Source organism: Anopheles merus, chromosome X (genome assembly GCF_017562075.2).
Source record: "Anopheles merus strain MAF chromosome X, AmerM5.1, whole genome shotgun sequence".
Taxonomy (NCBI): Eukaryota; Metazoa; Arthropoda; class Insecta; order Diptera; family Culicidae; genus Anopheles; species Anopheles merus.
In genome coordinates this window covers 13680077-13707333 of record NC_054081.1, presented here as the reverse complement: position 1 = coordinate 13707333, position 27257 = coordinate 13680077, and the positions used below count along the sequence as shown (strand labels likewise).

Genomic DNA, 27257 nt, shown 5'->3' with positions numbered 1-27257 from the left:
TTGTGTGATGAGTAGCTGCATTTTTTTTTTTTGCTTCACTTTTGCATTTTAGTTTTCCATTTTACACCATCGCTCCCCCCTCCATCAGTATCCTTGATGGACACACAGACAGACACACAGCCACTTGCTATTTCACCTACACAGCAGTCCATCTCCTTTACAGTGTGTGTGCACACACACACACACACACACGCCCACCCAGAGACAAACACACTTACATGTCCGTTCGCCCTCATGTTTGACTTATTCTTTATGCTGCAAGGTTTTTGTCTTTTTTTCTATTCTTTTCTTTTCTTTTCCACCATAAAGTGCGTCCTGAGAAAAGCAACGCTCCCCACTCCAGCGCTCCGTGCGGCCACGGGCATTATCGGTCACTCACCGATGGAATCGTGCGCTCCACCCTTCCACCGCGCCCTCCACACCGTACGCGTTAAAGCAAATGAAAACCCTTCTAAAGGGGCAAGAAACACACAAACATCGAAAACAAGAAGAAGAAGAAGCAAAAAACGGCAACCGGGAGAAGCAGGCAGTACGGCAGTGTAATATTGCGATCGGATCGCTTTGTTTCGCCCTGCCTGTGGCCCACACACACAAGTGGATTATCACCGCAGAACTCTCGAAACACGATCATTCACCGCAATCGTCCGCGCCCCTGTTACCCGATCGCTCCTGCGTGCTCCCTTATTTCAATCCCATTGCGATTCGTTCCCTTCTACTCTCTCTCTCTCTCTCTCTCTCCAACGCTCTCTCGCTCTAACTCACCCTTTCTCCCTTGCGCGCACAGTTGCACAGCGCCCGGCACTCACGCAAGGAGAAAAAGGTTCATCCGAGCAAAGGTTCATTCGCAGCTACACTTCGCCCGTGTGTAAAAACGGACCCCGTGCGCCGTCGCGCTCACTCGCACGCTCCGTCTCGCTCGCGCCACCGCACCTGGCGCACGGGATGCTGCAAGGGGAAGCAAGGCCGCGCGGACCAGGGGACACTCAGAAGCCCGAACGCACATCGAAACGGCAAGCGCAGGCAGCAGCAGCAGCAGCAGCGCCGGAACGCGTTGCATACGATTGTTAGTCTAGCAGAAGAGTTCGTAGTGTAAACATGTGCCAGCCGGCGTCGACGCTTCCCGACGACGACTGAGAATATCCTACCCTCCCTCCCGCCCAACAACAACAACAAAAGAAAAAGACGAACGACGACAACGAAAAACGGTGACGACGAGGTGCGTGCGTGTTTTTGTGAATATGTGTGTGTGCGTGCGTGTGTGTGGGAGAATATCCAGTTTTTGTTTTTCGCAGGATCAGTGTTTGGTACAGTACATCAAAGGCACACAAACAAAGAGGATCTAGCCCAGACACACACACAAACACGTGATACGTGGAGTTGATGTAAAACACCAAAGCAAAAAAAAAACAAAAACCTTCGCCAGAAAACCGAAAGAAAGCAACGCGTCTGGGGAAAGCAACACAAAACTCTTCGCGTTCGATCGCGTAAAAATAAGAAACAAAAAAAAAAATCCCCAGCCATACCTCCGCAAACGGGCGACAAAAAAGAAGTACAATTCAAACGCGATCGCGCTTTGTCTGTGTGTCCGCGCGCGTTTTACCGCGCGGCTGGGCACGTGTGTGCACCCGTCCAAAAAGAAAATGCGTCATCGATCGCTCCAGCTTGTGTGGTGTAACGGTGGCGAGCTTCTCGGTGGAAGGAAGTGATTTAGACAGACATACAGATGCACACAGACAAGCACACACACACACACACCAATCGAAACGCTCCAGAGACCAACGGATGTGTGTTTCTGAAGAAATTTCGTTAGCAAAACAAGTGTGCCTGTGGAGTGTACCCACAGGTGCCCACACAGCCAGAGGATGCCTGCGGGGGGACACAGTAAAGCGGTGGACCGTGTTTTGTGCCAATGTGCGTGTACTTGTGCGTGTGTTTGTTTCAAAAAACAAACAAAAAACGGCAACTTATTATCAAACAATCACCATCAACCATTGCGTCAGCAGGACAACCACAGAGAACGAGAGAGACATTCGGCAAATGCGGCAGTGCATTCTACCGTCCACAAGAGACAACCAAAATCGATGTTATTAGTTCCCTTGTGTAGGAGAACGGTGTGTGCGCTTCGCTCCAGCCAGCAGCAACAAAAGAACTGATTTGCTTTGTTTAATTTAAGTTTGAAGTTTTAACCCATTTCCCGTCTCCTTCTTCCACTCTCTTCGTACCTGCCACCAGCAACGGAAATCCTCGATCAAAATCAATGTTAGGGCAGCCTGTAGTTTGCCAGCGCGGCTCGTTAACGGCTCAATACGGGCCGCGGGCGCTCTGTCGGTGCCGTTTATTCCGTCATATTTAGTTGGCTTACAATTTTCACATTTTAAAATATGTAATGCTTCAATTTTTTTTTAACCCAAAATCAATCTTTAATGCAATCTCTTTTCTTTTCTCCTCCTCCTCCTCCCCCCTCCATGTTTCATGGTTTACCTCCAGCCAGTGAGTTCGCGTGGTGATATGGCAAGTGCGTCCTTGTAGTGCAAGCAAAAGGGCGAGTTTGTGTTTGTGCGTGCGTGCGTGTGTTGTGTGTTAGAACAATTGGGCAAATTTCACGTGTTTGCCCCGCGCTCCCCCTCCCATCTTTCCCGTATCTATGTGCGCCGTGCGGTGTTGGTGTGTAACGCGTGCTGGTGGCGCGGTGCAACGGTTGCAGGGGTCGCCGGTCAAAGCGGGCTAAACGCACGATTGCCCCCCGTTTCACGGCCAACCTGCCCGTCCCCTGCGGGATGTGTGGTGGCCGGCAGCCGAGGGCGAGTGTGGTGCGCGGCGTACGCACACCTTCCTTCCCTCCACTGGTGGCCACGGGCCGCAGCAGCACACCGACGAACCGACTCTTCTTCTATCAACGGGCCGGGTGAGTGAGCTACAATCAAACAGAGAGAGAGAGAGAGAGAAAGAGCGCGCGAATGAGAGAAAACAAACACCAAAAAGAAAACGAGGCCCAACCCAATCCAAAAAAAAAAGTAGAAGAAGAAGAAGCATTAAAAACAGCCACCAATTGTGCAGTTCTGTGCTAGCGAAAAGGAAGTGTTAGTGTGCGCAAGCAAAAGAAAAAAGTTCACAACAGTGTGTGGTGGGTGCATCAATCAGGCGAGCAAGGAGCGTCGGCCCGAGCGAGAATCGAGCATAACATCTGCAACAGCAAAATAAAAAAAAAAACCCGGCCAGTTCCCTTCAAATCCCAATCAATGGTGTCCTGCAGCGTTGCTGTGTCGACGTACTACAACGCGGAAGGAAGTATCATGCCATCTTCGACCAAGTTTTCCCTGCAATGTAAGTGTGCCCGACCTCATCTTCGAACTAACAGTGTGTATATGTATGTGTGTGTGTTGTGTACGTCTATTTACAGGGTTTCGAATCATATAAGGGAATAGTTCAATCAGTTAGGGGAATGTTGCAAATCGGTAGGGGAATATTGCAAGCAAGCTGTGGATGTTTGCAATCACTAGGGGAGTGTTGCAATCGATTAGGGGAATTTTGCAAGCGTACTGTGGAGCTGTCATCAGACTGTGGGTGCCGCTGTAAATACCTCAAAATGTTTTCGTCAATCTTACTAACTTATCATGTTTAATTATGGCTCCGCAGCAGGATTTCTTTAGTTTATCATGTGTACATCAGAATCCCACACGAAAACAACTCCAAATGATGTTTTAAAAAAACATCATCGGTATCAATTCGAAGCTTTTTACACCGGCACCACCGTCTGATGACAGCTCCACAGTACGCTTGCAAAATTCCCCTAATCGATTGCAACATTCCCCTAAGTGATTGCAAACATCCACAGCTTGCATGCAATATTCCCCTACCGATTTGCAACATTCCCCTAACTGATTGAACTATTCCCTTATATGATTCGAAACCCTGTATTTGTTTGTTTTGTAACTATTTTGTTGCTACATTCAAAGTCCATGCAGAATCGATCGTGAGGCTCGCTTGCTGGGGCTGCCCGACCGTGTCGCTGATGTACAGTTACAGCTACAGCACTCCGCCCCTTAACAGTGGAAGCAAACACACACACACACACGCATACACGGGAACAACCCGAACGCCCGAATGGTCCAACCTGTGCGAGCATGGGCTAACCTTCCCCTTTTTTTTCTTCTCTATCTTCCTTTTTTGCTTCCCCGTTCGCTTGATTTATCTCTTTCCCGCTCCGTTCGGTATCCATTTTTGGTGCCCGACGCGTTCACCTTCGCCATCGCCAGCGGTGTGTGCCCTTCTCCTTGCGTCTCGGTGCCGCGCTTATCCTTTTGCACGAGCGGCAACCGAACGGGAGCCTTCTCGCTCCCGTACACACGGTGATACACACCTTTTCGCTCCTCCCATCTTGTGTACGTGTCTGTGTGTGTGTGTGTGTGTGTGGTTGTACGTGTGCTCGGGAAATGGTTGCACACAGAGGTGCGCAGCAGACCATCCTTACCTTTCCGGTTCTTTATTGCATGCCCTTGCCTTACCTTTGCCTTGGTTAGTTCCTGCGTAGTTCTTCGCATCCTCCATTAGGGACCCCTGCTGGGCGTTTGTGTGCGTGTGTGTGTGTGTGTGTGCTACACGAAGATTGGATCTTCCAAAGAGTGCTCTCGTCCACATCCTTTTGAGTCATTTCCCCCGCGCGTGCCCGTGAGATTATCAAGAAAACGACGGTGTGACATCCCTTAACCCTTAATCAGCGATAGGGAAACATCCCTCAGCTCGGTGTCGGTTATGACGCACTTTGACTGTCGAACCCGTGTAAGCATGTGTTTATGTGTATATATATATGTGTGTGTATGAGTTTGTGTGAGCCTATGTTTCCCTCTACCTGAGCGATAAGTGGTTTTACGAGTTTGAACACGATGCTGATACGAGATTAGACGTAACGATCCAGAGTGTTGCGCGATGGTGGATGTGCTGCGAACGCTTCGTTGATGTCTTGGATTAGTTTTTACAAGTAGAGTAGATTTGTAATTTACATACAGCAGCTGGAAGAAGATCTTGCAATTGATGCTTTCATGTACTAGCTGCAAATGTTGTAGATCCGAGGGAAAAGACCACGTCTAGTGCTCTTCAGACCATTATTGAACGCTTTTAGAATCTCCTACGCAACTGATGTGTCTGGTGTGAAATACCCAGTGGTATGGAATAAAACTCTTGCAGTACTAGCTCGAGGTGCTAACTCTGATCTCCATCTTGAATTAATTTGAATACAATGGAACCTGAAAGTTGATCCTGAGGTATAAAGTTACAGATTTTAGTTTCAACGTCTAACATTTTCTAATCCGCGACTGTTCAGTTCTTCTTAAGGTGCTAGCTCCTATTGTGTTTGTGTTAGAAGTACTGATTTCAAACCTACCAAGCTCCGGCAGCGCTGTCGATCACGTCACGGCTCTTCTTCGATTTCGTTTTAGTTGCAGTGTCAGTTGTACAGCGCCTTTGTGCCTCCTATTCAACTCCGGTGACTTCTTAACCACGTCCGAGACTGCAGATTAGTTGTCTAGGAAAATAACACCCCCCCCCCCACGAACCCATCTCTTCCCGCAAATTGGTGCAGGTATAGTCCGAAACCACACCGCCGCCACAATCACGGCCTACAATTGCGGAAGCATCAACAACTTGCGGCGGCGGCGGTAGTGGTACCCTTCGATCCCGGCCCCGGCCGACGCAAAACAATCAACAAAACGTGCTGGTTGCATCAAAACACCAAATCCATCGCCTAGCCCAAGAGTGCAGCGCGTTGCAGTATAAATCGAAGCCCTGCCCTGATCCTCCCCCCCCAGGTACCGTACAGCTTCCCTGCCTTTTCTGCTCGGGGGCTCTGGGGGTGACCTGTTTGCGTCAACGAATCGTAACGCGGTCGGGATGCTGCTGCTGCTGCTGGAAATTCCGAATAATCGGTAACCCAACCAGCCCCCGCCACCTACTGCTCAGGGCCGTACTGTTCGGAAATTAGACTTCCGCTTGTTGGTCGGTACAGAGCGTGTAACTGAAAAAAAAAAGAAAACCGCAATCACCGGACCGCGGTGTGTTGTGTCCGAGGGAGTAGGGCGTTGCGTGCTCACGCCGTTATCAAGCTTGAGTGGAATCATTCTCCCTCTTCCTACCCCGCTTCCCCTGTGTCTTAATCAAGCATTGTGTGTTCGGGTAGTGGGACGCTTCCCGTGGATTCTGCTGGCAGCAAGATCATCGTACGGAGTAGAGTGCCCCGGGGCTGCGATAAAGCCTCCACAGTGCCAGGGGGATGTTCCTTCTCTGCTGCCCAGACTCTAAGCGATCGCGCGTGTGTGAGTGTGTGTATATATGTTTGTGTGGTTATGAACGGGCAATTATCAGCACAACCGGGAAAGGAATGTGCACGAAAGGGTACCGAAAAGCCCAAAGGTACGCAGGGAGGGAAGCGTGTAGTGGCCCCGAGTGGCCTTCGCCGTCCCGCATCACACGCACCCATTACTGCTGCCATAAACCCTGGCTTGAAGAACGAGGAGATGGTTCCGGGGAACGCGGTGATAATGCCGCTAGGTACCAGTGCCCGAGCAGCGCGCGCGGGCCTTCGGAGTTTAGCGATAAGTGATTGGGATGTGTGTTGCACTGGTCCCTAAAGTTGGTCGGTTCGGCCGCACACACACACACACACACCATGGCTCAGAATTTATTGAACGTAAATTGATAGCTGAATAGCGAACCTCAAAGCCCGGACTTGACACACATCTCCAGGTTTCTCACATGGTACGCAGGTTGCTCCGGCTGGGTTTAGAGTTTAATTCCCTAAAGAGCATTCGGGCTTTTCCCTCATTCGGGCTAATTGGCTCCGGACGAACTCTTCTACCCTCTTGATGATGCTCTTATCTGTAACAAGAGGACTGCGGTTTCTAATATCACTTTTAAGAGGGCGTTGGTGTCTGGTGACATCGTCACAGGTTTTAGTGTGCCGTAGTGTTGTTGAAGCGTTCAGGGATTTTCACATAGGAGTTCTTGTCCGGAGATTACGATCTCCCGTCGGGAACCGTAACATAAAAGACAAAAAAAACACTTCAATAACATCTTTCCAAAAAGTTTTGGGTTTTGGTGACATCTTCACGTTGTTCTCTACCTTGAAGTATTCTTTTATTGCACTTCTTTTAATATTTCAACCAGTATCTCCTCCATAAAAAAACTTCACACATTATCGGGTGCTCCAAGTCGTCTACCAGAATGCCCTTATCATTACCTCCATTACCCTCCCCCTCGTTGTGGCTGCACAAATCAGATGACTCAGCCGAGATGGTAGAGTACAAAATGGTGGGATTGCCGATTGTGGATCTACCCTGTTCGGGCATTTCATTGGTCGAGCGGCGACCCGACCGCATGTGTTACCAACTCAATTACCGGGAGAGCAGGTGCGAACAAACAGAACAAACCCCTTATCGCGCACACCGCTGCAAAAGCGCTCCAAAAACACATACACACACGCATATACACCGAGACAAATGGGCGGGTTTCAGCGGGCGCTTTGGGGAGGGCAAAAAAAAACCAGCAGCTATAGCTGTGCGCGTGCTTCACCATTTCGCTCGCAATGGTCCGACATGAAACCGGTCGCCTAGTAGCTGATCTAAATCGCTATATATAGCCCAAAGCGAAGGAGCAGTTAGTGTCCGGTTGGATCCGACTAGTGCTCGGGTGTTTCGTTCAATCGGGAAGGGCGGTTTCATTTCCTACTTTTCTCTCTCTCTCACACACACACACACACACACACAAAGAGAGTTTTTTTTTGTTCAATTTTTTTCCAATTTCTAGGTAACCGAGCACTTACCGCGTGGCTCGAATCGGCACGAGAAAATCACTAACCATTCGATTGTGTGTTCATCCCTCTATTTGCAGTTCCTTCCTTGCCATCCGGACTACCGAAGGACAGTGAAAACGATGCACTAGCGGACAGCGATTGCTGCGTTCAGTGCCCTCAGTGCCACCAGACGGTTCAGGGAATCGAGGTAAGCATTTGTGAGCCCTAGCAACATACAAAAAACCCCTCCCGCCAGTTCGGTAGCATCAACGCCATTCTCTCCGGTCCAGTCACTTTGATGGCGCTCTGGCAACAACACAAAAAACGCCACCGGGTAATAGCTTTCGAACTGCATTCCGGTCACATATCCGTTTCGGGTCAGTCCTGCACTGGGAACAGCGCGCCCCTTGTGAGCGTGTGTGTGTGTGTGTCTGTGCTATATTCTGACCACATTCATTTCGGCCAGAGCAGGAGGACGCCAACGCACGAGGTCATATACATTTGGCAATTCCCATCGAAGAAGAGAAAAAGTAAAAAAACACTAAACCCCCAACTCCGTGTGCTCGAAGTCGATCGAAGAATTTCATTTCGATAAACTGCTGGGTGGATAACGGTAAAGGGGAGGAGGTGCATGTGCTCAGCCGGCGCCCCCGGGGCCCAGAATTTCCAAAATGTTCAATGTACGGTTGATCGATTGGTGCTATTTTTTTCGTTTCGCCGTACGCTCTCAACCGCCGGTAGGTTTTCTCGCATTACGCCACCTTTCGAGACGCGACGAGCTGGCCGGGTTTGTCGGGGTCCAGGCTGCGGGCCAGATACCGCGGGAAATAGAGCAGGAAAAATAAATCTAGTCCAGGTTGTTTTTAGTACTCGAATGCTCGATTTTGTTTTCCTTCATTTTTGCTGCTGCTTTCCTTAGCCTTGCCTGCTACCATTTTCTTATCTTTAATGTGCGGCGTTGTGCTGCTGACGCGGTACGGGAAACCCCATATCGTACTAAACGGCGGCGCTGTACTACGTGTGTGTCTGCCAGTCATGATCGCAGAGAGCGCACGAAAGCGACGTCGTACGTCAATCTGCCGCTCGTGGGGCCACGATATTTTTAGCTGGAAGCGACTTAAACCTACCCCAGGGAATACTGAACAAAAAAAATAGCCATTGATAAAGCGGATGTTTTACTAGGAAGTAGATAAGCGGCTGCTGAGTTGCTTGAGCTAATTAGTGGACAGCGCCAGCCAACGATCCTCGCCGCGGGTGATCCTCGACGAGGCACGAATTTGACAACGGAGAAACACACATGGCCCCATGAAACAACTACACGGGTGGGTGGGAGTTTTTAGTGGCAAGCTGCCGGTCGTGCTGTCATAAGGATTGTTTTGCACGAAAATGCTCTCTAACTACCTTGGGAAATTTTGAGCAATTGCAAAACCGGAATGAACTGGACTAAGAATTGCGTATGTTAGAGACGTAATATCCTGTAGATCCAGCAGCCTTGGATCACAAACCATTGGATTAAAATGATGTCCCGAACTCAAAGAGATACTAGTTTGCTGTTCTTTAATATGACATCAATTGAATTTTAAAACCGAAAAATTACTGGACACCCCAAACATTTGCTCCAAAAGACATCAAACAACAAAGATATCTTAATTCCAGTGATTTTGATACGTGTTCCGTGACAGCTCGTGCAAATGCCAAACGTTGATATTGATTTTTGACGTCGCGACAGAAACGCGTCGCAGACTTCAAGGTCCCAGGATAGAGCAGTAGACCTGCCACGTATATCTACGTACTCTGATTCTCCAAACGGTCCCATCATAGCGACAACCAACTCCCAGCCTTAGTACCCACTCGCTTCGATACTTAGTTTACCTGACAGCTCGTACAACTGTCAAATAATCGTTACGCGTTATTAGCGCGTACGCAGAGCGACACACTTACCGCTGTGCCAGGCAGCAGATCGCAAAACCAGATGGAACGAACGGGCAGCAGTAGCTGCTAGCTACTGCTCGCCCCAGTTTCGCCCGTTTCGTTCGCCCCACCGGTACGCAAAGCAAACACGCAAAAGCCAGCAACTCCGACTCCAATCTTTGCCTGCGTTTCAACACACAATTGATGACTGAAAATACAAGTCATTCCCCGCATGTGTGAGTGTGTGAGTGGTATTTTTTTTTCTCAAACCATCCGCTTGGGGCATCCGCAACATCCGCGGAGTTTATTTTGAGATGTGATTTGCCATAAAAGCCTTTGCCCGAAAACTCCTGCCCCATCAGGCATCTCCGTAGCGCAATCTTCCCAGCATCCAGGCACCGCGGGAGGAAGTAGCGACGTCTGACGACGCACAAGAAGAGGAAGAAAAAAAACCTAATAAAATCTCAGTCTCAATAAACAATTTACAATTGTCGTTTTCACGTCACGCGAGGCAAATGGATGGGATGTGGTTTGGGGGTTTGGGAGCAACACGGGAGGGAAGGGAAGGAAATGCAAATACTGAAGGCATGATTAAAAGAGAGCAAACACGCACACACACACACACACACACACACACACACATGTGCGCGCTCTGAAGGTACAGGTTTGATAAGGGGTACCAAGCCTCAACACAGGTCTGGCCAAGCCAGTCAGTCAGCCAGAAAGCGGAGCACCAGCGGCATCACCATTATGTCGTCTCATTGAAGGCTTGCAAGGTTTTGTGTTTGCGGCCGGCTATTAACGCGCAAAGGTACCCTTCGCCCGGCCTGGGGAGAGCGCAACGAGCGGCACAGTGTAAATGGTTGAGCCCGGCCTAGAAAGCTTGGCAGTCGATGAGCCGCGATGAGTTTTGTGATGGCCCCCGTTCGCGCCCGATCGTGATTAAAGCTCGCAGGCCCGCAACCACAGGTTGACGTTTTGCGGCGAAGTAGCAAAACAACAACAACAACACAGCACACATCACACGACCCGGCTGATAACATGCTGTGGGGGCTCTGGTACGCCGGCTTAGGGCCACGGGCAAATCCACAAGAGGGCTGAGGAAGGAAAAAAGGGGTGAAGGATGAGCACGTCAAGGATCACGCACCCGCCTGCGGATGTGTTGCGGCCGGGCGTATTGAGCGTAGGGATTTGTACGTTTATTTTTTCACCTCGACCCCCTTTACCGATGGCAATCTGATGGTGGATGGGGAACGGCTGATTGTGGCGACTCTCGAAGACTCGAGGGAAACGAGAGCAATTGATTGCAATTGATGACAGCACCGGGGACATCAACAGACACGCGGGGTTGTTCCATCCAGGCATTCAGGCAGAGCGAGATAGAGGCAGATAGAGGTAGAAATAAAGATTGAGAGGTATGGACATTGTCCAGGAGTATACAGGTCGTACATTAAACTGTTGTGCGCGGGTTTGACATTCGAGCGCGTTTAATCATCGACAGAAGACGCTCAGTCTGTGTGAATGCGAGAGCTGTCAAAACTGTTGTCACTGTTGAAGAGGTATTGCGCTACCTTCCGTTCATCTGCCAACGTTTACTGAAGTAATCTGTCAGTGGATGGCGCAAAGCAAAGGTCTACAGAGACAAGACAGGCACTCAAGAGATCTCCAGCGTAGTACATCTCGGCAACGTCAATCTTCGATTGCACTAGATACGAATCATGACTCATGGTTCGATCAAAGGAACCTATCAAATCGTGACACACACATACACACATCTACACTGTGGACACGAGCGAAATGCCCGATGAGTCATAATTTCCATGACTAATGCCCACATTTACAAGCAATATTGCCCCCCGTGAACGTGGTCCAACGTGGTGACTGGCGACTGGCGCACATCTCCATATACAACACTCTCCCCATAGCACAAACGCACTCACTCAACTTATGGTTTTTTCCTTTCTGTTTTCTCTCTTTGGTTGCTCCATCCACCCTCCCACCCATGGCCCATCGGTTCGGTTCATCGTTCAGGCACTGAAAGAACACATTCAGCTTAATCACAGCGGCTGTCCGAACGGCCGGAGGGCAAAGTTCCCGACCGATACTAGCGCACCGGACGACGACGACGAAGACGACGTAGAGGACGAGGACGACGAGCGCATGGCGGAGGAGGACGAACATCACGTCGATCCGGAGGCCGTGTCGCCCCTGCCGGCCCCGCTCGATTCGCTCGCGGCCAGCGCGGTGGCGGGCGCACGGGCCACCGGCGATCTGGTCGGCAGCCGGCTCCAGGCCAAGTGTGGCAGCCTGCTGCAGCTCCAGCAGCAGAAGCACCAGCTCGCCCAGCTGGTCGACGACCGGGAGGACGAGGAGGAGGAGCTAGAGGTGGCCCAGGGCGGCAGCTCGCCGCGGGATCTGCTGATGGCGGGGCTGGCCCCGCAAACCGTACCGGCGGCCGACCGGTCGTACGGGCCGCGATCGATGGTGATCAGCCCGGCGCAGGACGGCAGCAGCAACTCGAGCAGCGGGCCGAGCCTGCCGACCGGCGGCACCACCGTGAAGGAGGGCGGTGCCGAGCTGGCCGTGTACGAGTGTGCCCAGTGTCCGACCACGTTCGCCAGCCGGGATCAGCTGGAGCGGCACGAGATGCATCACGCACCGTCGGCCGATGCGGTAAGTTCTGTTCACGCACTCTTCTTTACGGGTGGGCATATCCCAACTACTCGCATCCAGTCTAGGCATTCCTGAAGTGTAACGAAGCAGCGCTAAGATAGGTGCTGCCGGTACCTGTCGTAGATGTGAATGTGCTTAACATATGACCGAGATGCACAGCTATAGCCCGGGCCCTACCGCGCGCTAGCTATAACTTCTCATAATGCACTGAAATCGATCCCGGATTATGGACTGCCTCTTATGCCCCTTCTGAATGTCTCCCCAATGTCTCTTCTAATGCCACCCGTGCTTCAACCGCCAGACGGTGCACTAAAAGACGACCCTCGGTCTCTATAGTAGCATCATCCGTTACACAAAGAATTCGAGCACTTCGGAGATTATGGCCATATTTTTTGTGTTGTTGCTTCTGCTGCTACTTTTAAATTATCACGTTAGTTGCTGCTCAAACTACGCCTTTTCCACGAATTCCAACCCCGCTATGGTACGCTTAGAACGCTTGAACGCTCGAAAAGGTTGAACCGATCGAAGTCGAAGTCTCGCACGAAGTCTCAACGAGCACTTCAGCCGCCCCGTTACGCGGGCATCTTTGATTTTCCTCCCCAGCCCCTGGTGACTCCTGGCACTGTCCACTCACCTCCCCCCTCCCTGTGATTCACGAGCGCAACCTTCGCCAGGTCGTGCAACCATACCCCCATCCATCCCCGTTCTAGCCGTTACCTTGTACACACACACACACACTCACGAGCTGTCTGGCTGGCTGTGTTCTGCTATCACCTTAAGCCGTCACGCAGTGAACACCCTTCATCTCCAGCCCTCAATGTTCGGCGCGTTTCCCCTCCCGATCTCCGTTTCTTTGTCCCGTTCGCCTGCTCAGTCCACTCGGCAAGCCAACAAGAGTCCGGGTTCTTAAGCTCCAAGCAAAAACAGATGCGTCCAGGAACCGGGGTTTCTCTTTGCCTTTCTTTGCCAAGCGAGCGAACATCTTGATTAACCGTGAATCGGCAATTGAAGCAGCCGCGCTATGGCCGCACATTTCCTGACTCGCGTCCACCAGCGCGTTATACCTCCAGTTCGGACACAGCCGCCCAAGACCTCCGTGCCTGGCGCAGGTTCACAAAGATGCACTCTGTTCCTCCCAGTCGCATCTCACACACATGCTCAGCAATAATTGTCACACAAAGAGGCAACTGTCGCCAGTTCTCTTGTGATGTGTGTGTGATCTGTGTGGCACGACAAAAAAAAACGCTTCTAAACATCCCCAAAACAAAGGTAGAAGCGAGCACAGAAATCCCTTCAACTCGATCGAAACTTCATGCACCGGGTGCTGACAGGCCCCAGCGCACCGGGGTGCAATTATACCTTGCGTGTTGCGCGGTGCGCATACAAGTCCTCACGCGTCCCCGCACAAGCGTACGCGCGACAGTGGCTCCTCCGGAGCATGCGGAGGTTTTTATTTTTAAACCGTTTCGGGCGCTCCTCTCGCGAGGTGTTTTGTTTTTTTTTTGTGTGTGTGTGTTTTTTTCCTACCGTTTTTTGTTTTCGCGTCGCCGCGGCTCTTGCGCGCCCCACCCGAAAACCATAATGTGGCCATGTGTCCTCCAAAAATGGAAAAACGTGAACATCTGCTTTCCCACCAGCCTGCGGCAACTCTGCAACCGCGTGTACATGTCTGTTACCGATTGTTGGGCGCGTGCACCGGTGTTTTCCCTACCTTGACGATGCGATCTTAACCGAGCGTACGGCAGCCAGCCGCCTTCTCTTTGTGCGCGGGAACAGGGGGAATTTCCGTGCTCATCAACTCTTCACTTCTTGAGCAACACACACCAACACATGGATCCGAATTCTGAATGCGTACTTCGGTGGCGTCGTCGCCAGACGCAGCTGCCGGGATATCTATCGCATTTCCTTTCTTTGGGGAAGATTCGGAGGTCCCAATCCACCCAACAACAGAAAACCAACCCCCCCTTACATACGTGCTCTCAGAGCTGCTGTCCAAAAGCATATTTTTGCAACGCGACATCGAATGGCGATACCCTCTAGCCGCCTTGAGATGAGTTACGAGCGATGTGGCGACACAGCGAAAGCCCCCGTTGGCATCGTGAAGGCGCCCTCTGCTTGGAGGGCAGGGTCACTCGGCGTATTTATCATTCTTTTTCGTCGATCGTGCGCCTCCCACCTTGATGCTTGTGATGAAAAATGACATCTTCCTTCTACATGACATCCGCCGTTAACCCGGCTTTAGTATGTATCGCCCACGTCATTTGTTTTTGCCTTCCTCCCTCTCTCTCTCTCTCTCTCTCTCTCTCTCTCTCAGGATGACCACTCGGTGGGCTTCTTCTACAGTAGTCCTCTAAAATGTAATACAACAAGCCAGCAGAAGCTTCGCGCTGCGGCGTAAACAACACACAGCGATGAAAATCCGCACCAAGCACCAGTTCGCTAATTCTTGGGTGAGAGAAATGCGCGTAGGAAACCACAGATTTTATGGCTCTCCATTAGAGAGCCCTAAGTGCGAACACCAATCAGAGATGCATCTTCAATTACACACCGGAAGCTGGCAGTACACTCTCCGGCACACATACACACACATGTGGTGATCACACCAGAGGTTGCTGTGCTGTGTTTAGCAGTAAAGTCGAGTCGCAACCACGTGATGATATTTTTACCTTACGGCCGTGTAGTAGCCTCCGCTAAAGAAATGACTGCAATATATTTTCTCTACTCCCCTCCGCACGCGTACAACTCGCTGCCTCGGTGCGGTATTCTGCTGGGCCGCCGGTTTGCGCGCTTCGCCGTCCTCTGGCTGTGGAGGCAGCGTCGACTACTGCCGGCACACATGTGTGGAAACCGAATGCCGTTCAAGAACGAAGCGCCCCGAAGTGGAAGCACTAATTTTGGGATCAATCCGGTCTGTTTTGTTCAACCGTTGTCGCCGTCGTCGTCAGTTGGTGTTCGTCTTCCGCTTTTCTTATTGCCAGCCGTATTCTTCACTCTTCTTTTTTTGTGATTGAATACAAATTTGTTTACCACACTTGCACGGGCAATGAGAACCGCTCGGGGAGGGGAAAGGCCACGGAGCTTCCCGTGCAGCTTCGGGGAAAGTTTTGCTGCCCGGGAAGGTTAGGTTAGGTAACGGCCAAATATGCTTCCGAGTGATGCACACGCATGAAGATCTATTTATGCGCTCCGGTTGCTTCCCGCGTTACGCATTATCGGTCATTCTAAATGACTGGCGGTCACTGCGCTATGACACCTTCCTCATTGGCCCGCTCACAAAGTGACACAGGCTGCGACAGGTTCTACCCAGCACGATCCAGCCAATACAGCTCGCAACGTGCCCTGTCAATCAGATCCGACAGACAATGAGGTGCTTTGCGTAGTGCGAGCATCGCGTCGCGTGCCTCACACTGCATACCTTGTTTTAGGGGTTGTTAGGCGTCTCCGGGTCTTTCGGAGTTCCTAATCCAGTATTGAAACTGCACTGGCAAAACTGTGCCAGTAGGCTATATTGACCAATTACCTGGATATATCTCTGGAGATTTCCGATCCGATGCATCTTGCGAGGAGTTCTTCTTGAGTGTCTCCCAGATGTTGGAAGGAAAATCCAAAAGAACCTTGTTGCGTGTCTCAGAATTTCAATCCTATTGCAACTGCACAGTTCGCCAAATAGATCATCTTGGTCGAACCTCAGTAAACAATTTGTTCGGGAAATTAACGTCTAAGAATGAGACAACTTCCAGACTTAGTCACTACTCTTGATATCTGCAGATACGATCGTGTGAACGTGCGAACGTGAGAGTTACCTTGACGTTTGTTTCGTATTAGTTGATCAAATATGTGTGCTGTCTATCTAGAGTTCCGAAGCCTTCGACAGTCCTTTATAGTAACTCAATGAACAAAATAGTTATTGTTTATGAACCTTACATTTTTATCTACCAATGTTTCTTTTTTTAATTATATAACTCTAGTCATATTGGAAATCCATTCCTTTGTTGAGTCAATAAATTCCATTCCTCTTGGCTTCTATTTCATCTTCGTCACCAGAACCACCTCACGTGTGGTATGGTACAAAACATATGCGCAATCACTGCTTTTGACGCCCCCTTTGGAACTACTCAAACTATTCGTTGCCATGACAGAACCCTCCTCAAATGACTCTCTCTCTCTGTCTCTCTGTCTCCCCGTCTCTCAAACAGAGCTGCAAGGTGTGCAACAAACCGTTCGCCAACGTGTACAGACTGCAGCGCCACATGATCTCCCACGACGAATCGTCGCAGCGGCGGAAATTCAAATGCAACGAATGTGATAAAGCGTTCAAATTCAAGCACCATCTGAAGGAGCACAAGCGCATCCACTCCGGCGAGAAGCCGTTCGTCTGCCCGAACTGCGGCAAGCGCTTCTCGCACTCCGGCTCCTACTCGAGCCACATGACCTCGAAAAAGTGCATCAATATGGGCATCAGGCTCAACCACAACAATAACAACAATAACAGTAGCAGCCACAACAACAATAACAACAACAGCTCCAGCCAAAACAACAACAGCTCCAACAACAGTGGTAGCGGCAGTGACAGTAACCACCGATCGCCCCAGTACCCGTTCCACGGTGGCAACGGGTTCACCGGCATCCCGAACGGGCATCCCAGTGCGATAGGCGCTGGCGGGCTTGGCCGTTCGCCGATCGGTCTGCGACCGCAGGCGGCCCTCCATCGCGATCTGGACATTGCCGGACGGCTACGCCTAGTGACGTCACCGTCGCCCACCTCCTCCTGTTCCTCCGCGACCAAGAACGAGCTGGACGCGATCGGTCCGCAGCCGGGCGGTGTGGACCCGCTGCTGCTCACCAAGATACAGCAGGCGTCCTGGCTCGCCGTCGCCATGCACAACATGCAGGCCATGTGGGATCCGAACGTGCTGCGCCTGTTTGACCCATTCCAACAGCAGCCACAGTCGACGTCGTCGTCTACTGACAGTGAAACGCACGAGCCTATGGAGGATGGCTTGCACCAGCAGCAGCACCAGCAGCAGCAGCAGGGACCGCCGCAACCACCACCACCGCCGCCAGCCACAACCTCGCTGCTTGGCGACGAGGATGAGCAGCGGCCGGAATCGGCCCGGCGGCCTGCTTCGTCGATCGATGTCGTCGCGATGCCGGAAGGTGTCGCCCAACAGAACCCGTCCGAACGCATGGAGATCGACGAAGAGGAGGAGGAGCACGAGGAGAACGAAAGCTGCGCGGAGGAGAAGGTTGAGGTCGTGATGGGCTCGAGCACAGCCGGTAGTCGGCAGTCTCCGGCCGCCTTTCACGAGGATGCACTCCAGAAAATCGCCGACAATGGCTCCGCTGTAGAGGAGCAGGATGGGGAGGAGTCGTCGCACCAACCACAGAAGGGCGAATATTCCGAGGAGCAGCAATCTGCTGAAAGCAAGCTCATTTTACCGCTGCTTCCCAAGCAGGAACCACTAGACGAACCAGCGATGGAGTCTACCAACTCGATGGAGTCGCAGCAGCACCAGCAACAACAGCAGCAGCAACAGCAGACACAAGAACAGCTGACGTCATCTGTCAGCCATGACACGCTGTCCGTCGTGAAAGATGAACCGTCCGAGGAGACTGCCATCGACCCATCGCTGGAACTGTCCGACGAGCCCAAACTGAACGAGCGGGACATGGAACGGGCGCACTTCTCGTCGCCCTCGGCCGCATCCTCCCTCTCGCCCTCGGTTTCTACCGCCCCGCTGCACTGCATCTACTGCAGCGAGGAGTTTGCGACCGAGCCAGAGATGCTGCAGCACGCACGGATGTTCTGCAAGCGCTCCCTGCTGCTCAACCCGTTCATGAGCGCGTCGGGTGCGCTGGGGCAGACGGGCAACGGTGTGCCAGCGGGTACGATCGCCGGAGGCGGTGGCATCAGCAGCAGTAGCAGTGGCAACAGCAGCAACAGCAGCTGCAGCGACGACGACACCGACTACGATACGGTCGCACTCAAGGGCGACTGCGGCGGTGCGTACGGACTGCACGGAGGCATGGCCGGCGGTGCACTCGGTGTCGGAGGACCGCACGGTGGACCGGGTGGCAGTGGCAAGGTGCGCGTCCGCACCTCCATCTCAGAAGAGCAGCAGAACGAGCTGAAGAAGTACTACGCCCGCAACAGCAAGCCGAGCCGGGACGAGTTCCAGGCGATCGCCCAGCACGTCAAGATGGAGGCGCGCGTTGTGCAGGTGTGGTTCCAGAACAACCGATCCAGGGAGCGCAAGATGGGTGTAACCGGTGCCAGTGGTGGTGTCGGTGTCGGTCGCCAGTATGCAGCTGGTGGTGGTCAGGCCGGCGGCCAGACGGTCGCCCCGGCTGGGACGCCAAACTCGCCGCTGCACGCCGACCGTGCACCGTCGGTCGTAACCGGGCAGGACGCGACCGGCGACCAGCCGCTCGACCTATCCGTCAAGAAGGGAATGCTCACGGTCGGTGAGGCGCTGCTGAGTGCCGCCACCAACTCGCAGGCCGCCGCCACGGCGCTGGCCGCCGGCTCGCTTCCGGCCGTGCTGCTCCAGGCCGACACCATGTCCGCGCTGAACGAAGCGATCAACCTCAGCATCAAGGCGTCCTGTTCACCGACCGCCTACTTCTACCACGACATACACCCGATCCACGGCGTTACGGCCGGACCGCAGGCGCACGCCATGCTTGGCCTCGGGACCGGGCTGCCGCGGGACACACCCTCGCCCCAGGACGGCCGGGGTCAGCACACGGCAGCGCCGTCGCTGCCGTCCCAGCCGTCGCCGCACGCGTACGGCAAGTATCCGCCGATGCACGGGCTCCATCCGCCGCACCATCCCGCCAGCCTGGCCGGCATGGACCAGCTGTTCCGGAAGTTCTCGCCGAAGCTGTCAGCGGCGGTGTCGACCGCGGCCGCCACCGGTACCATGGTTGGCCGGGCCAGCCTTAGCCCGGGCGCGCTCGACATGATGCCGGACGAGACCGGCACGAGCTACTACGGCGCCTTTCCGGACAAGAAGCACCTGCTGCAGTCGATGCTGAACGTGCCCAAGCGGATGGGCGCCGGATACGGGCTCGGTGGAGGTGCTGGCAATGGGGCAGCGACCGGTGCCGGCGGCAAGGATGCCGGCTCGCTGGCCCACCCTGCCCCGGATGCCGAGGGACAGTACGTCTGTGATCAGTGCGACAAGACGTTCAGCAAGCACAGCTCCCTGCAGCGACACAAGTACGAACACTCAGGTGAGTCACCGTTCCGTTACATTGTTGCTATGTTAGTGGTTACGTTACATAACATACAGATAACAGACACTTTAGTGTAACGTTAACGTTACGTACGTCTTCACTACACCACCGATAAGCTAGCGTTACGATTACGTTACGCAAGCGTTACTATAGCGTTATTTGACGTTAAACATGCGTTACTTTACGTTACATCTTAATCACACCATCGATGAGTTAGCGTTATGATTGCGTTACTGTAGCGTTAGGTTACGTTATGTTTACAATAACCATCATCTAATCTCTTGTGTCCGGTCCCATTTGTACACGTCTTGCAGGTCAACGTCCTTACAAGTGCATGGAATGTCCGAAGGCGTTCAAGCACAAGCACCATCTGACCGAGCACAAGCGGCTGCACAGTGGGGAGAAGCCGTTCCAGTGCTGCAAGTGTCTGAAGCGCTTCTCGCACTCTGGCTCCTACAGCCAGCACATGAACCATCGCTACTCCTACTGCAAGCCCTACAGGGAGGGCAAATAAGGCAACGGCCTGGGGCGGGATGTTCCGTCCCCCGGGGCCGGCCACGCCGCTCCATACGATCGCGACCCTGCTGCCGCCCAGCCCGCCGGCGCCCCACCGCCCACCCAGCGACTGCGGCGCGGACGTGGTGGCCGACTTGCCCTGGCAGCGGTCGCCCACGGCTACGCACGGTCCCGCGCAGCTGAGCAGAAGCAACAACCGTACCCTGGACCACCACCACCAACACCAACACAACAACCATTGCCACCTGTTACACTACCAGGTGTAGTGCAGACGTCACCGCATCTAGCTGTCAGCGAGATGGCGGCCGCCAGCAGTAATCAGCCCATCTTCCATCACCACAGTCAGCACGGTCACCACCAGCAGCACCTTCACAACCTTCACCACCACCATCATCACCACAGCGTACCAGCAGGCCCACCGATCTTACAATCAGTCAGCACACCAGTAGTAGCGCCCGACGCCGCCATACTGCTACCTCCGCACCGGCTGCTCGCCCCGGCGGACGGTCCGCCCGCCGCACCGTACCTCAGCCGGCGGCTGTTCGTCGACCGGTACCTGAAGTCGGCCGGGTCCGGTGTGCCATTCCTGTCCGAGCCACACCCGATGGCGCTGGCCAGCAGTAGTAGTAGTAGCAGTGTTGCCAGTGAAGCTGCCAGCAGTTTACACTGAGTCGTTTGGCAGATTCGCCCAAGATACACACACACACACACATACACACACTTACACAGAAACACACTCAACCAGTGCAGTGCGTAATGCAGTGTTTACTTAAAGCCAAGGTAAAGACTTGACACATTTGTTGTAGGAAAGCGGGCTGTGTGCAGAAGAGCTGCTCAATAATCGGTAGAAGTTGCGGAACGCGGAACGCAGAAAATGAGAGGAAGTAAGAGGAAGAACCCAAAACTTAGTTGCAAGCGAAAACATGGCACAGCAATGGATAGAATGGAATGGAATGCACTGCTAGGGAAGGATGCAAGTAATGCGCCCTCGAAGGGACTCAAGTTATTATTTTTTCGATATTTTAATGCTAGTTTTCTATGATAGATTTTATTATTGCCCCTCTTAAAACAGCCCGTAACGCTCCTGTAACGTATAACACACCCGTAACGATTAATCACCAATACTTCTATTATTATTATTATTATTATTATTATATTTTGTTGCTTGGGCGGTGTGCTAGCTTTCAGCGGAGGTGTCTGGTGACAGGAGAGTTCAGTATCCGCCCACAGTACCCGTGAATAACGTGCCACAATTCACTTACTCTTTAAAAAAAATCGCCCATTCGCCCAGAGTAAGGGAGAGAGAGAATGAAAAAAATCCCTCGGTCTGACGTGAGCGTCGGGTAAGACGATTAGTATTATTATCATTGCCCAAGAGGCATCGCAGTTTTTGTTCGTTTGTATTTTGGTTCATTTCTATTAACCTTTGTTTCTGTTTCTTTGTTTTTATTGCGTTTAAAAATGTATCTCTCGCTCTATCTTTCTCTCTTTCTCTTTGTCTATCGTGCAAACACGAGACAGAGATGAGGACACTTGAGTCCTAACTGGTGGTGGTTAGCTGTTCTTAACTTTTAACTTGTTTAGTATTTCCCGAAACAAAACAAAAACACACCGGAGCTGGGATATGAAGACAGGCGTTTCGGCGCGTACTCAACTAGTGCTCGAAAACTGCTTGGAAAAAAACAGAAATAGTTCCCAAAACCAAACTCTCTTGCGAAGCAGTGGCGGATGAAGTCGATTGGAGGTCTCCTGGTCCGCCACACCGTTAGATCCGCCGCCGCTTGGAAGCAGCAGTAGTATCGCACTTTCCTCGCGCCTCCCGCCCAAAAGTCGTACTTAACGCAAATGAACTTTTTTTTCTCCCTTGGTTAAGAATTGGGCCATCTCAAAGCTCGGAGTGGGAACGCTTTGGTGTCCGATTGGAATATGCGCTCACTAACAGAGCGGACAGAAGACAGAGGATGGGATGCTTGCCATACGGAAGTGCCACACGAAATGCATTTATTATTATTATTACTATTAATTTACGACTATTTTAGAGGGAAACGATTCAAAACTACTTCTTTAGCGTCAGCCCCGAACGAGATGAGGGCACTGTATATTAAAGTTGTTTTTTTTTTATACTACGAATACAATTAGTTATATAATCTATATATTTTTTTACATTATTTTCTGGAAAGAGAGGAAGACAATTGATAGCTAAGGCTGTCGGGCATTCGCAGTTTGTTTCTTCTCTCCAATGTCTCCAAAAAGTTCTACTCCATCTACTACTCACCTACTACTAAAGAAAGTGTACGGAGTAGAGTGAAAAAAGCGTACTCCACGCTCGAGACACACAGTACACCGGCGCCTTTATTCTTAATCCCGAAACATTGTATCTCATTCCTATTAAGTCTAGTGTATCTAGAGACTATTTTCCAAAAAAAAAACACAAAAAAACGAAACACTCACACACAAACAAGAAGTGCTCGTTCTTTCCCTTGGGGAAAAAAAGCAACAACAAAAAGAACTCGATAACATGCACAGACGAGCCCGAGGAAAGGTGTATTCAGTTACTTATTATTCCCATTCTACCTAGGTTAAATTAGCCGGGGCACCCTCGGAAACACTTCACGGGCAAACCTACAAGCCTAGCTCTAAATGTATAAAGCGGTCAAAGGGACATCGATTCTGTCAACGCATAGCCATTAGGTTTAACGATGTAGCTATTAAAAATTGTTCCCGATAAGTTCGATGTGTCTACTGTTCGTCTTAGTTGCCTTATTATTATTATAGCCCCCTTCCCCATTGAGAGCTATCTTGCACCTTCCTTTACCTATAGCTTAAGGTTACGTTCCGCCCGTGCCATCGCGCACACCACTCAAGGGCGCACTCATACAGGCTAGGACCAAACCAAATCTTTTACTACACTCCTTCGTGTAATTATTGTTAGCCTCCTTTGTCTCCTCCCTTCCTCCCAATCGGGGGTTTTGCATGGCCTGATAGTAAACGTCGTCCAGTATGTGGCCCAAGATGGCCCAAGGCTCGCTAGCACACACTCGCTTAGTGAAACTGCTCACCCAACCCGGTTATACCACTCCCACAATTTTTGAAAAGTGATATTGACAGTTGCTGAGCTCCTCTTTCGAAACGCTCCGCAAGCTAGCAACTGTGGCTTGACATGTTGGTGCGTTCGTTTGTTTCGGTTTTGTTTTTTTTTTTGTTTTTTTTCTGTCTGTTTGGACCAGAAAGTGTTAACTTAGACAATACACAGGCTAAAACGGTGGGACTGTAACACGGAAAGCAGTCAATATTGTGCCACAGGATTCCACTTCGTTCGTAAAAAAAATCAAACACACACACACATATGTTGATAAAAAAAAGAAGGAAGAAAGCATACAAAAGCATGTGTACACTAAACTTTAACCCAAATTATTGTATCAAAGTTTCTGCATTCTCATCATAAAAAACACTATAAAATCTGCATCATTGGAGGTTGGCTACAACTACAACAACCCCAGCAACAGCAACAAAAAGTAACACACAATTTAAGAAAAACAACAACAAACACCTACTAAAGATGACACAAAAAAAAACATTTACAAACAAAGAAAACCATCTATTAGGCATAACATGGAGCATCAACGAGCGATGCTAAAGGAATGGAACAGGAGAAAAAAAGAACAAAAAAAGCTTCAATAATATCCCTACTTCACTGTTACACATTTATATAAATCAAATATTATTAAATGAAAACGAAAGCAAGAGAGAGAGAGAGAGAGAGAGAGAGAGAGAGAGAGAGAGAGAGAGAGCCAGGAAAATTACTGCGAACATTTCTCTAAAGGGACTACTCCAAACACACGCGAATGGTTAAACAAACAAATGGTATTGGACTATTTTCTCAACACTTACAGGGGGGAGGATAGTGGAAAATCCCCTTTAAACAAAAAAGGCAGACTGTTTGTGTTGGTTTTAAGTTTCTTTTTAGCTAGAATGTTGTAAGACTTAAACCCAAACGACGCAACGCAGTAGTGGAGCGGATCAACAATGGTGGGTTTTAAAAATGCATCACGAAGCGGCAAAGAGACAAAACACATACACACTTTATAGCAAGGTTTCATGGTGGACTTAAAAACTAGCAATGAGATAATTACTAAAACAAAACTAAAAACACACAAAAAGGTAACAAAAGGTGGAAGCGCTAGAGAAGGATGTAACGGTTAAAAAGGGAAGGAGAAAACGAAAAGAAACAAAAAATCACTAGACAAACAACAAACAAACAGGCAAGCAAACACAACGCTAGGGCAAATGTATAGGGCGGAGAGGCGTGAGAGGCCACGCATGAATTAGAAAATAACATAACTACTGCGCAGTAAACTATATCGATATCGACAAATTAAATTGGTTAAACGTCAGCTATATAAATCGAACGCTTTCTTCCTCGCTTCCTATTCCCAAAACAAAACCAGTTCTTTACGACGAAGAAGAAGAAGAAGAAGAAGAAGAAGAAGAAGAAAACATAATCCTTTGTAAATCAAGCAAAACAGGCCAACACATTTAAGACGAACACGTGCCAAAACCAGCCAAAAATACGAGCAACGAGATTTTACTCCTTTCTCTTTTTCATGCCTCCACACACACACACACACACACACATACACCTATGCCTGGGATTTACAAATCTCTCCGTTTACTGGTTGCGGCTCCCCTTTTGCTGTTTTGCTAATTTGTTTGATGGACCGTCCCTGGAGTCGATCGAGAGAGGGCTGACGGCGGGTGCAGTATTGTTGAGGAGATTCGTTGTTAGTAACACTTGTACATACCAGTAATGAAGACGTTGCACTTTCCATATTAAGAAACACCCCGAACCCTAGTCTCTATCCCTACCTCGGGACCGCCTTCCCAACCTTCCCCATGAACTGTTTTTTCGGAAAACTGGAAAATTGGAATTCGACTTTTACATCAAAAGCACATAAAACAAACAATCAATAAAAATGTTGCCATATGAGCAGAACAAAAACAGGCAAAAAATGTAACACACAGCCAGGCGGATGAAAATTATAATCATAGCACGTCCAAATGGAAAAGGCGATAAAATAAGCTAAAACAAAAACAGCAGCATTGGGCAAGGAATAGTAACGAAGGGAAAAAGGACTGGACAGTTTCTAGCAGAGAGTATAGCATCAATTAAACCGCGCGTTTGTGTTACAATACAGCAGAGGATGAGATTTTTTTATATCTATATACAAACACACACACACACACACACACACACACACACACACACACACTGTAACCGTACACCACCAGAGAAGAAAGCAAAGGGAAAGAGCGAGTGAAAAGAAAGCAAAACCAAACCGGCTAACAAACTGTTGACAAGCGAAACAGACATTCTAGTTGAAAGTGAAAACAAAGGCAAATCTTATTGAATCGCGCAAAACAAAACAACAAACCAAACAATCCCAATACGAGAAACGTCGCCACACCGCGCCAGTGCAGCCAGTGCAGGTTGAGCCAAAAGTTGAGCCACTAAGTGCGGCACTAACATTCTTTACTACTTCTCCTTTACCTTACTAAGTTGCAAGCGGACGTGGACGAAGAGACAACGAAAAGCCAAAATGCGAAGCCCCTCCCTCGTTCATGAGTGGTCTTTGTTGCAAACCAAAAAAAAAGCAAATCGTTTATATATACATATTATATATATATATATACTATACATTAATATTATAATAACAAACGAACAAAAAGTGTCTTTAATTGAATTTACATTAATTGCAAACGCCTATTAATTAGTGATTTATGGAAAACCGGAATAATTTAGCTATTGGAATTCTTGTAAGAGGACAACAAATTATTGAATCGTGCCATTGAACAAAGAGAGAAAGAGACAGAGACAGAGAAAGAGAGATAAAAAAGTAGAAGAAAGAGAGCGAGAGATAAAGAGCAGAAATGTGTAGGACGCGTTAGTATGTTGAAGTAATGAAGCGGCTTAGTGTAAATCGGAACGGATCGTTAAGTAGCAAGCGCTCTAATCTGTCTGTCTGTTTATTTTTGTGAATGGTACACGTGGTCGATTGGCCGCCGCCCCAAAATGTGCCCCTTAGGCAGAAAAGGATAATGTAGTTAAGAAGTAACAGCGTTAAAAGTAACGCCGGAGACATACACTATTAGCAGCAAAAGCAGATGCCAAGGCGCATACGGGGAAACATAACGAAACGTGAACAGTAAGGAATCGTGACTATTGTTAAATATTTCTATTGAAAACAGAACACTCACACACACACACCCACACACACATTCGTACGAAGGAAGAGAAATGCGTAGCCAGGAGGGGAGAAGAAAAATTAAAGTAAAGAAATAATTAAAACAACGAACTATGAATGCTAAATTATACGTATCGCAAAAGGGTGCGATCCATGCTTTCGAGAGTTATTGCCAAAGTAAAACAAAAATAATAATAATAACAAGAAAGACACCCATCCAATCGAGCAAGAAACAAACATAACTCCTTATCCCCAGGTCCCCCCTTTAAAAAAAACAATCCCAAGCACACACACACACCAGAACATACATATGGAACAAAACAAAACAGACACAAGCAAAAAGCATACAATTAATCATTCCAAACAAGACAACCTAAGGAAAGAAGGAAACGAAATGGAGAAAAGTAGATATAGCTAAAAGAAGAAAATGAAGAGATAAAAATGGCGAAATACCGAAAAGTATATATATATATACATACTTATATATACAAAATATATATACAACGGGAAGCAGAAGTAAACAGGCAAACAAACAAACGAAAAAACGCACACACACCCACACACATACAAACACAGTCACACATAAGATATTACCAGCGCAGTCAGCTCTCGTACACATGTGTTATATTTACTGATTTGACTTGTTACATCCTCAGTTAGAGAAGAAAACAAAATAAATAAGAAAAGAATCGTGGAAAAAGAGAAAGAGAAAATGAAGAAAAAAAAAGCGATAAAGAATGCGAATGAGGTAGACCCAGTAGTAGCACAGGAGCGGACAGGCGAGAAGCGTAAACATAACACAGCAAACACAACCAAATGTGGAAACCAAACGACCAGAGATTTTTTCTATGCTATTCGTTAGAAAAATACACAGAAGTACCAAGTCAGACAAT

The 27257-nt window shown here is 49.8% G+C and overlaps 1 protein-coding gene across 2 annotated transcripts; it reads left to right on the top strand.

The window, feature by feature from the left end:
- The first annotated feature begins 1030 nt into the window (after positions 1 to 1030).
- On the top strand, positions 1031 to 26630 carry LOC121587958 (zinc finger protein 1). 2 transcript variants are annotated; one of them, XM_041905372.1, is made up of 6 exons: positions 1031 to 1216; positions 2492 to 3324; positions 7882 to 7991; positions 11726 to 12367; positions 16564 to 19603; positions 19921 to 26630. In XM_041905372.1, exons 2-6 carry the CDS (start codon positions 3240 to 3242, stop codon positions 20118 to 20120), a joined length of 4077 nt encoding a protein of 1358 aa, XP_041761306.1. In that variant the 5' UTR covers positions 1031 to 1216; positions 2492 to 3239; the 3' UTR covers positions 20121 to 26630. The 2 variants fall into 2 exon arrangements, with proteins under 2 accessions (XP_041761306.1, XP_041761298.1); XM_041905364.1 differs by having other exon boundaries at positions 2488 to 3324.
- Positions 26631 to 27257: the final 627 nt, after the last annotated feature.

Excerpts from the sequence above, each read along its gene's own strand:
- LOC121587958 (XM_041905372.1), top strand. The coding sequence starts at position 3,240 with ATGGTGTCCTGCAGCGTTGCTGTGTCGACGTACTACAACGCGGAAGGA. Across the intron at positions 12,368-16,563 it reads ACGCACCGTCGGCCGATGCG|AGCTGCAAGGTGTGCAACAA; the intron begins GTAAGTTCTGTT and ends TCTCTCAAACAG. Across the intron at positions 19,604-19,920 it reads ACACAAGTACGAACACTCAG|GTCAACGTCCTTACAAGTGC; the intron begins GTGAGTCACCGT and ends CACGTCTTGCAG.